Source organism: Populus nigra, chromosome 11 (assembly GCF_951802175.1).
Source record: "Populus nigra chromosome 11, ddPopNigr1.1, whole genome shotgun sequence".
NCBI lineage: Eukaryota > Viridiplantae > Streptophyta > Magnoliopsida > Malpighiales > Salicaceae > Populus > Populus nigra.
Window position 1 is genome coordinate 3,481,567 of NC_084862.1, and position 12,093 is coordinate 3,493,659.

At 33.2% G+C, this 12,093-nt stretch overlaps 1 protein-coding gene across 1 annotated transcript; it reads left to right on the plus strand.

The window, feature by feature from the left end:
- The first annotated feature begins 7,284 nt into the window (after positions 1 to 7,284).
- Positions 7,285 to 9,242, plus strand: LOC133706350 (transcription factor TCP23-like). Its single transcript, XM_062131870.1, has one exon. The coding sequence runs from the start codon at positions 7,748 to 7,750 to the stop codon at positions 8,999 to 9,001; it is 1,254 nt and encodes a 417-aa protein (XP_061987854.1). The 5' UTR covers positions 7,285 to 7,747; the 3' UTR covers positions 9,002 to 9,242.
- The last annotated feature ends 2,851 nt before the right edge of the window (positions 9,243 to 12,093 follow it).

Here is a 12,093-nt window from a genome sequence, read left to right on the forward strand (position 1 = left end):
TAAATACGTTTTTGAAAAATCAATTTCTTCAAAAATAATTGTTTCTCAATTTCTTAAGAATATCCAATTTGACAATGCATTGAAACATTTTTTTCCGTGTGCGTTGAGAAATAATTTTGTTGAAGAGAAATTTACCCCGTGTCAATTTCTATATATAAAATTAGCAATACTAAGCTAATAGAGGTTTTTATCGGGTATCCTTACATCATTTTCAAGGATAAGACTAGTCCTGTGCATGGTTTGTGGTTGTTCCTTCTAATAAGTGTGCTTTCTGGATATCGAACTTGTGTTCTCATCTTTGTAAAGATATAGTAATGTCTTAACTACTAGACCAATATTTTATTGATTTTTAATTTTTATTTTTAATTTGTTATAAAGGAGAGATTCAAATTCTAAATCTTTTAAAAACTGAAAACCACTAATACCGTTTGTCCTCGATTGTTAGATTTGGATTAAGGTTGAACCGTCCATGATGTGTAAGCCCAAGTCCAAAACCAACGTTGAAGAGGAGATAAAACTCCCCTTGAAATTGTACACAACAGTTTTATTTAAAAACAACATTAGAAAATTTGGCATTTTTTTATGAAAAATATTCGTCTGAAAAACGTAGGAATTCTGTCACGAAGGAGTTTTGGATAGAAAAATACTTGTAGGAAACTATATTCCAATGGTAATTTCATTGGTAATTTTGTTGGTAAATGAAATAAAATATTATATATAAAAAATAAAATTGCTTTAGTAATTATTCCTTAATTGAAATAACAATTTTTTTAAAAATATAAAATCTGAATTAAATTAAATTTTAAAAAATAAAAAAATGATTTTTTTTATTATTGATATAAAATTATTATTTTTTTGTATTTCACATTATCAAAATTAATTAAAAAAAAATAAAAAATCCATCATTATAAACAAAACAAATTAACAAAATCACCACTTTTCTTAATAAATCATAACAGCAACGAGATTATAAAAAAAACTAACCACAACAAAAACAACATAATTCCGACTCAAACAAAAGAATTAACCATAATATTTATTAATAAAAAAAAGTAATCAAGAAACTATAAAATAATCAAAATTTCAAAAACTGTTTGAAGGGATATAAAATATTCTTGAAAGAATCACCGATTAATTTATCAAAAAAAAAATAATTTTTTTTTGTAGATTTATGTTGCTAATTAGCAAAGGAATCAGATACGAAATTTTGTTCCATCATCAGAGAATTAGCGATAGAAACAATTTTGCAGCTAGTTCTATCTGAAATTTGGTTGCTATGTTCAGTCAGTAATGGAACCTTTTTTTGACAGTGAAAAGCACAATGACTTGTAAAAATCATCTTAAATAAAATGAATTTAACAAACATATCAAACTCAAAAAACTTGAACTTAACAATAAATCAAGTCTAAGACAACATGAGTTTAGCGAGCATGCTAGACTAAAAGTACTTGGGCTTGACAGTTAGCCAAGCCCAAGGTAACACGGGTTTGGCTAGCATGTTAGACCCAAAGTACTTGGGTTTGACAGTCAGTCAATTCCAAGGTAACACGGGTCTGACAAGTATGTTAAACCCAAAATATTTGGGCTAGACAATCATTTAGGCTTAGAAGGCAGCTAAGCCCAAGGTTACGTGAGTCTGACGAACATGTCAGACCCAAATACTTGAACATTTCAAGTTCTAAAACTATATGCCTGATCGTGGATGATCCTCTATAATAAAAGTATTAAAAACATGATAAACTAACATGCCTATACTCGTAAGTGTATATAATATCTCTTAAAAAACCTACCATACTTACTATCTCATTAATGATATGTAAGATATATTTGTCTCCTATTAATGTCGCTAAAAGCAAATGACTTTTCAATCATTCTCTTCTCTGAAAAGAACAAGGTTCAGTGGGTATAAATATCCCCTCAACCATCTTTATTTCATAAGTTGTTGAAGGATTGACCGTGTGAGGGTTGGAGTATCTATTATGGCAAGGAGATCAGTAACTTGTCCTATTCCAAGAGTGCCCTGATTATCTGCCATTGATAACGATAATGAAGGAAAATAGTTAAACAATAAAGTTATATATGACTTTTTGTAAGTATTTCCCACAAACAATGCCATTTATGATGTCCTAAAATCCACTTATAGATCCCAGGGAACATGTATAAAATGTGTGGAGCAATCTGGAGCTAGTCATTCAAGACAACCATGCCATATGCAAGATCCTCCCTATGGCTAACCAAAAAGAAGCTAGCTATGCTCCTGTCGGGATAAAAAGATAGGGTGGAAGGTTCCCCAGGAGAAAGATACAGAGTAGAGCAACACCCTTGTCCTATCATTTAGGGAGGAGGTGAGCACCTTACTTTTTTGGTCTTCACTTGACGTTCCACTCTTTTTCAACTCATTTTAGGGATCGTTCTGTAGACGGGACTAGAGCCCTTCTCGGGTGACCAAAATCCGAATGCACATAAAATCTCACCCTTGTATTTTGTGGTAGTCTAGTCGGCTCGTGAGTGATCAAGGAAGTTATGCCTTAACTTCTGTAGTCTTTCAGGATGATAGAATCAGTAAACAAACTGAGATTCTTCTCAATCTGAAGATCAATCGAGTCAAAATGTTTCTTCCTCTTTTTTACATATTATAAGAAAACCTTCATTAGTGTACTATACTTTGATAAAAGGAATGTTGTCGATACTTGAAAGACTTATCCTTTGGCAAAAGCTTGACTTTCCTACTTCAATTGTTTAACCCATCCTTTAAAGGTTCAATAAAAACATGATACAATAACCTATAATCAGGTTTAGTTGTCAGCTTCAGTGACCTATATGCCAAACTTTTGGCATATTTCAGCCGAAACAAGTTCCACTAAACTCTTTGGAATCACCCAAGCAAAAGATGAGTCTACAAGGACATACCTCTAAGGATTCAACGAGGAAATGCTTAAGGTTGAAGACTTAATCAAACTGGTAACTTCAGAAGCCTTTATTAGTTGGGTGAGGGAAAAAACCTTATAGAAAGAGTTGTATGCTCTACCAGATAGAAGATTATTGAAGATGAAGCAAACTATGGAGAGCCATATTCAAGTAGAGGAGGCAAGTACGCTACGTCATGGTCCTCCTCGTTTTATCATAGACAAACAGTCAAAAAATCCTCTAAATGAGGTCGTTTGCCCAAGCGAGACTGCTCTCCTATAAGATATAATAATCCCAACAGGAGTTAAAAGAAACCGTTCAAGGAACATTTGGGTTATCCTGTAGCATATGCTTCTCCATTGAATACCTCCATCACTAAAGTCCTTGCAACCATCCAAGGTAAAGAGTTTATCAGATATCCTTCGCTCATATAGTCTCCTCCTAGTATATGCACATCTAAAAACATACTACCTTTTTCACAAAGACAATGGACAAGATACAGAGGACTATTATATCTTGAAAAATAATAATTAAAAGACTGATACTTAAGGGCTACCTTTTGATAATTTCTAAAGAAGGATTTTCATCCTGAATAGAAGACCATGATCAATTTGCTACAACTTTACCTGAGATTAATGCAATCTTAAAGGGAACCTCTATTGGGGAGGTGGGGATTCTAACAATAAAAAAAAAAAGTATAGGAAATAAGTCCTCACCACTACTAGATCGCTGGTTCAATAGCTCGAGCCAATAGCCTTTACTCTTGAAAATAGAGAAGAAGTGACTTTTTCAGATGAAAACGCTCTTGTCATTTCTACTATAATCTCTAATCACATAATACATCGGATAATAGTAGACGATGACAGTGCAATTAATATTCCACATAAGTTATGGTATGAATAAGAATCCTCTTCTTCAGAATTAACACTAGTAAAAACTCCCCTCGTTATCTATGTGTTAAATTTAGCCTAAAAAATTAAAACATATTATGCAAAATAAAATAATAAGTGGTAGTTTTCAACACAGCAAAGAATTGCAGGAAAATGAATAGTGAAATTGTGTCTTCACTGAGTATATAGTTAATCAACGAGGGATACATGTCTGATCTAACAATACCCAAAATATCTCCTCTTCTTTTTTTTCAATGATTATTTTCTTTTCTGAGCATATGTAACGCAAAGAAATCACTAAAACAATAAAAAATTTATAATCCATGCATTGCAACCATAAAATAAAAATCATTTTCTCATCAAATCAAACTCCTACATTAATTTACCGTGGAGCATGTGAAATTTTCATCGTCTCTTATTGCTCCGTTTGTAAGCTACCAGACAGAACTTATTTATCAGAGCTAGACAATTTTTTCTCCATTAGGAGAAAGAGATATGTGACCTTTGATTTGTACACACAGGTCCTTGTATACATGTAGCTAGAGAGAGAGAGAGAGAGAGAGAGAGAGAGAGAGAGAGAGTCCATTTGTCTCTTATTTTAGTGGATAGTTTCGTGTCTTCCACGGAATATACGATGCAAAACATAATATTAATTGTTCAACAATTTAATTTTAGCATATATATATGAATGATCCTGTATCGAATTCTTTAAGTGTAAATTGATGCAATTGGATTCTTTTTCATCTTGTTAAGAGGATTGTGTTGCATAATATGAGGTATCCATACACGATGTAGAAGTTGAATATAAAAGTTGGGGAGCTTGGATTACTTGACTTTGTCGAATATACTCCAAAAATATAAATATTAGAAGAAGAAAAGCAGGGTCATGTCGGAGTTGACTGGCGGATGTCTAGTTTCCTCTTTTATACAAGGGTGTTTAGCTGTTCGATGCAACAATTATTTTGTCAAAAAAAAATTATTTATTTATATTTTATCATGATTTTAATGTGATCAAGATATCAGAAATAATTTTGATATATTTTTAAATAAAAATACTTTAAAAAATTATTATTATTATTATATTTCTAAACACTTTTTTATATCTTATATATAGAAGTTTTGGCTGGAGGAATTTTCTAATAAATGTAACAAAAGAAAAGCAAAAGCAAAAGAGAGAACAAGAAATTGTAGTGTATTGTGGAGTGGGGCTGTGCTGGGATGAGTTGTCATCGTCCATTAGATGAGGCTTCGCTGTGCTGTCTAGCTTCTGCCTCTGGAATGGACACCATTATGGCCATGCTGCTTGTCCTCCCAAGCTCTTACTACGGACCTCCTTTAATGGAAACTTTCTCCTTGATTCACCTTCTTTGAAAAGGAATTCTATCATGAGGCAGAGTCAGTACTGAAAAAGAATTCCATACTTACAAGGAGTTGGAGATATGTGGATGTTCTTGGGACATCTCAATTATTTTACAATTGATTAAGATTGATTACATTAATTAGATCACATTAATACTTTGGTTTACATCTGGGCCAATCTAATTTTAGGGTTTGAGAAGTATGGATTTTGCTTCACACGAAGACATTTAGCAGCTGCACTCAGTTGCAAAATTCTAAGTTACTTAAGTTATGAAACACAAAGTAAAAGGATGTTAAAGAGTGGATTTTCACGTTTTACCCGATCACTATAGTATAGATAGAAAACATCGTTTTACCCAAAGTAGAAGTATTGCTTTTGAAAATGGAAAACTACTCCTACAATTTTCCTATTAGAAAATGCGGTATTGAGTAGATTTGACATTATCAAGGAAGAATTATTAATAAAAATGGTGAATCATTTCAATAAGTTTCTTGTCCGAAAAGTACTATTTCCAACAAAATCACAAGCATGTTATAAGTACAGGATGCTACATGTTAGATGTGAGGAAACACAAGAGGTCCACGATCCCATGGCATCATAAAAAAGACATTTTTCCATGAAAGAAATTCATGGAAAACAGCATCCCTCTCTCTCCAAAAGAGTTCATCACAAGTGCCTTGGAAAATTAGTGTAATTTACCTGTATACTGAAAATCAAATTCCCTGATTTTCAGAAAAAGAAAAGGAAAGAAAAGGAGGTCTGTGTGGTTCTACCAGAGCCTCAAAATTGAGTGGCAGGAGATCAGCCATGGGGTTCATCGATGAATACCTACCTACCTGCAGATTTTAAGAAGGGTTATTTGTCATCATTGACTAACTCAAAAATTGAATAAAAATTGATGAGAGAAGGGGGGAGCTTAAGCTATGGAGGGGAGGGGACCCTGGAGTGAATTTCTTCAGGTATATGCGTTCTGGAGATCCTCGAAATAGTGATAGTGGTTTAATAAAACGTTGAAATAATATATTTTTTTAAAAAAAATTGACATTAACATAAGATATAAAAAAATTAATTTAAAATAATAAATTTAAGATTTTTGAAAATTCCAATTAAAAACACTTAAGTTGTGTTTTGTCTGTACCCACACACACACCTGTAAAAGAAAATCACTGTCATTTCTTGACACTTTCACTGCACAGAATTGCACACGCTGGAGTGAGTACGTAAGAGATAGAGAAAGAAACACTGTTACAGGATCTAGATGTGCTAGACAGATTAACCTGGTAATGAAGTCTGATTTAAACAAGTTATTAAAAGAATTTAAGAATTTTTTAAATGATATTATTTTTAAAATATTATATTTTAAAATAAATAAATTAATCTCCATCAACTTAACTTATCAGCCAAGTTCACTTCACATTTCTCATATATATATATATATATATATATATAATTTATTTTTTATTTTGTTATTAGGAATGATTAATAGGTTAGGGGCGCAGAAAAACACCCTTTATAAAAACATTATTAATATTTTTTTGTACAGGTCTATTGTAAATATATATTTTATAATTTTATTTTAATATAGTAAAAATAAAAAATCATCACTTCTATAAATATAAATAAATTATCAAACTGCATTAAATCTTATATTTTTTTTTCTAGCATCATTCCTATTCCTATTGTAATATTCTGCTGTAGATTTTTCACAACACCTCTCAATTAAGTCTTTTAACGAGGGAAAGAAAAGAGGAAATGGGTTGTTGGAGTTGATCATTAACGTCATCATGATCGTCATTATCAACAAGAAAACTAAAAAAATGGGCAAGAAAAAGCAAAAAGATAGAAGATGGATCATCATGGATAGGTTAATAAAAGCTAATAAGAGAAGAAAAAGGCCCCTATTTGTGGTGTCTTTTATCTATATATCAGTGATTAAGATGTTTTTTTTTTTTTTTCCTTTTTGCTCAGCTTAATTTTCAACACTATGATGCCAAAAAGTCCTTAGCCCCTTCTTCTCAAATAGTGTAACAGTGAAGATTTTGAGATATGAAATCTTGGAAGCCAAGCCCTACTTATTGCTACGAGTACTAACATTCCTCTCTCTCTCTCTCTCTCTCTCTCTCTCTCATTTTATGGAGGAAGAGGGAGAAAAAGAGACCCCACGGGTGGGGCACCATTACTGTAATCTTACAGGCCCAGCTATACTGATTCTTTTTTAGCTTTATTGGCTCTCGTTTCTCTCTCTTTGTAGAGGGACAGCAGTCAATCACAAGGAAGAAAAGAAGATCCCCACGCACTACCAGACTATCAGTGCTGTGCTGTGCTGTGCTGTGTCTTGTGAGAGAAAAAGAGAGAGAGAGAGTCGTCAAGACATCACAATTCACAAGATCAAGAAGAAATCCACAAGTTCTTTCTCTCTTTTTTTGTGTTCTTTTAATCTTATTTTCGTTTTCAGAAGTAGTGGTGTGACTCGAAGAAGAAGAAGAAGAAGAAGAAAATATGAGATAGAACCAGGCGATTATTATTGAAAGTAGTCTAGGTTTTGGGAAGAAGAAGAGGTGGTTGCTTGGAGTTGAAAGCACCACCCCAGATGGAATTAATGGAGCCACAAAGAAATACTCGTAACCAACAAAGAAACAGTGGTGCTGACGAAGATCGCCATGGCCAAAAAGAGGAATCAGTAGCAGCTTCACTGCAATTAGTAGTCCCTCTTGGAAGTCAATCATCACAGCTTCAACAACAACATGGGTCTACTTCTACTACAACAACTAGCCAGGGCCCATTTATGGGCTCCATATCTAGCCAAATTGGTGTCCATCCTTCCACTTCAACTTCCAATTCTACCATTACAAAATCCACCATAAAGAGGCCATCAAAAGACCGCCATACCAAGGTAGATGGCCGCGGCCGACGCATCCGGATGCCAGCCATGTGTGCGGCACGTGTCTTTCAGCTCACAAGAGAATTAGGCCATAAATCTGATGGAGAAACCATCGAGTGGTTACTACAGCAAGCTGAGCCTTCCATAATTGCTACAACTGGTACTGGTACAATTCCTGCCAATTTCTCCACTTTGAATGTTTCTTTACGTAGCAGTGGTGCTACTATTTCAGCACCTGCATCAAAATCAGCTCCTCTTTCTTTTCATAGTGGATTAGCTTTCTATGATGCTAATGATGCCAACGAAACTCGAAGAGCTATGGCATCTAACCCTCATATGTTAGGATTCCACCATCAGTCGTATCCTCAAAATCTTGTTTCAGATGATAATTACATGAGGAAGACTTTTCGAGAAGATCTTTTTAAGGAAACCACACAGCAACAAAGCACGGAAACAATTGAAGCTAGTAATTCTGCTAAATCAAGAACTGGAGTTCAAGATCAAGAAACAGCTGGTTCTTTTAGGCCAGCAACAAACATTCTGCCAACTCCAATGTGGGCAGTTGGGCCGGCCGCAACCACAAATGGTGGCAATACATTCTGGATGTTACCGGTCGGAGGTGGTGCCACCCAAGCAGCTGCCGTTACAGAACCCCAGATGTGGACTTTTCCTACAGCAGGAGCAGCAGCTGGAGTGACATCAATGCAAAGAGTGAATTTTGGTGGCAGCGGCCGCGTTTCGAACCCAGTCCAACTTGGTTCCATGATAGTGCAGCAGCAAGTGGGAGCTAATCAGCAGCTTGGATTAGGACTGTCAGAGAGTAATATGGGGATGATATTTGGTGGTGTGAATGCTTATAGCAGTAGTAGGGTTGGTTTGGGCATGGATCTAGAGCAAAATAATCAAGAAAAACAGCCACAAGGCAGTGACAGTGGAGATGAAAACCCTAATGATTCTCAATAATATTGTCAAAATAAGCAACTATTTTTCAGTCTAAATTCGATCGGTTTTGTTTGCGGCTGTCTTTTATTGCTTTGGTAATGGCTTTTTAGCAGTCATTTTTTGAGCTAAAACTATCCGGGTGTCTCTTTTGATTTTCTTAATTCGCTTTGTAATCGTAGAGTTGCCTTTTGGCTTCTTGGAAGCAGCCATTGTTGATTGTTAGCCATGTTTGTTCATATGAAAAGAAATGGAATTCTATGCATAGATTGGTGTAAAAAATGCCTTTATACTTGATGATTTTGTGCTACAACATGAATTCAGTGGTCACTCTCCTGTCATTATGAGAAGTTACAGGGTTGAATCAAGAATTGAACTTGGCCGGCCCCGGAGGGTCAGAGAAGGCCCCATTTCTCTACCAAGATCTGGCCATAGTTTCAAGTTTCCATGTTCCTTTGTACCGAAGAGATTTTGGTGGGTAAAAGGTAAGAGTACATCAATTATTATTATTTTTCTTTTTATATAAAACTTACTTTTATTCTTCTTGATTTTTTTTAATTGTTTCTTTATATATATAATTCAAATTATAGTGTTACATATTTAAAAAAAAAAGGAGGCATATATAAAGAAACATAAAACATGTTTGATTAATTAAGAAATATAAATATAAAATAAATCTATTAATTTACTACGAGACATAAACTCAACGCTATTTCTCTTTTTTCTTGTGCTAAAATGTTCGTTGATTTTTTTATATATATAGAATATGAAGAAATAAAACCAAGGTTTGGAGACAGCAATATATATTATGACAGTAACATTGCGAAGCACACACATTAACCAAATTAAAGTCCAAAACAACTTTGTTATTTCTGCAACCACATTTGTCCCATGACAGCAGTCTTATCATGATCTGTACAAAGAAATCTTTTATGGGATAAATCTATCTGCAGAAATCTTCATTGTTTATATTCCAAGTTCTTGCGGTTGTTGTCGTGAGCAAATGATTATTATATAAAGGAAATGGAAGAACAACAAGAGATCAGTATAACTAAAAGGTTATAGAGAATTTAAGTATCTTAAAAATGGGATTCTCCTCCCACATTATGTTCGAGACAGGGAACCTTAAAGAGTGTGAGAATGGAGGATGGCCTTGCCAGTTTCCACATGGCCCTTCATTAATGGATTAGGAGGATCCATCTTCTTTTTCATGGCTTGATCTGTTGGATTAGGGTTTGCCTGGTTATCCACCTGTAATACATATATGCAAATGGTGGGGAGCAAATAATGAAGAATCTCTGGTCGTCTACCTTTTGTCCTTCTCGTATCCTATTTTACCCCAGCAACGTCCCAGTCGCTATTTTAATTATCCTTTTTCTTACTTAGATTTTTCCTTTGCCAAAATAAATTTTTACCAAGGGAAACTTTGTTTTATGTAAAATAATTTAATTTATTGTGTTTGTTTTATGTAAAATAATTTATTAAAATATTGATTAGTGTAAAATACTTTATTGTTTTAAAGACAAATTAATTATGAAATCAGTTTATATTAAAAATATTTTTGATTTACAAAATTACTTAAAATATTTTACAAATAATAATCAAATCTAATACCATATAACTATTTTAAAAATTATCACTAATCCTCTTACTCAGGATCATCTCCTTTTATTTCACCACTATAATCATCATCTTTAATATTCTCGTATTTTTTTCCATAATTACTATCACCTAGCTCATCACTCTCACTACTATAATTACTTCACCATCTTCGTTATTTCATTACCATTATTTTTTTATATTATTATAGTATTACCTAGCAATATTGTATAACTTTCATAAAAAAACATTTTATGATAAATTCATAATTAAAATATTTTGTATAAATATCCCTTTAAGTCTTTAATTTCTCAATGTGATTGTTTTTTTTATATATATAATAATTGAGATTTCAATGTGATTGTAATAAAAATCAAATTTTAAATCTTTAATATGAGATATTAAAGAGTAAATCCGAGTTTGACAATCAAAACCAACGTCATCCAATGAGTAAGATTTTGAAGGGAGTATATATAAGGGGAGACCATAATTTATTTATTTATTTATTTTTATAGTAAATAGGCCAATCAAGATGCCAAAGACCTGAACATCAATGGCTTCAGTCTCATAGTTCCAGTGAGAAAATAACCACAAGAATAAATTATATATATATAAAAATGAAGGCATTTTAGTTTTTTCTAATTTTTAACCAAGAACGGAGAGATTCAAAAGCATATATATATGCTAGAATACTTCTTAATGAGCTATAAGAGGTGGTTCAACCTCAGACGTATAAGATTTAGGTTTAATATTTCTCAATACTTTCTTGTGGAGCCCTGTACTGCAAAGTTTAAGACTAAGAATGTGATCATTAAGAATGATTAAGAATATTCGAACTAGTTTTTTGAATATTAGAAAAGAAAAAAAAAAAACAGCACCTCTCTATTTTACTGCCATTTTCTGGGCAAGGAATTAAGAGCTCTAATAATGCATGATCCAAAGCATAGTGGAAGCAAGGTAGGCAGATGGAAGGAATGACTTAAAAATAGCTCCCACGCTATATTAAAAGAGTTTAAGACACACAGATATATAATTTCTAACAACAACATGGACATTTTCAATTCCAACATTAAATCTTAATTCTTACCGAATGTTGATTGTTGTTGTTCTTAATATTATCATCATAATTATTATTATTATTACCAATATTAATATTAATATTAATATTATCGAAAGGGATGTTGCAGCATCGTTTAAATCTTCTTTGACATGATAATATATATATTATATAGTCCACTGGCAGAAAGCAGCATGATTAAACCAAAGTCGGGACTCCCTGCAATTATTGACCATGGTTAGCACCCAAGATGCTCTCTAGCTAAGCTTATCCAAAAGAACATGATCACAGCCGTCACATCTCTCGAATCTTCATAATTTTTAACATCCTACTTTTAATTTGTCCTAAAGCAAAATGGTCTATATCTTAAAGCACCTTCGCCATTGTTCAAGAAAGAAAAAAAACCATGGCACCTTCAACTTTTCATGCATAGACCATGGCCACCTTTACCTTGTGATTA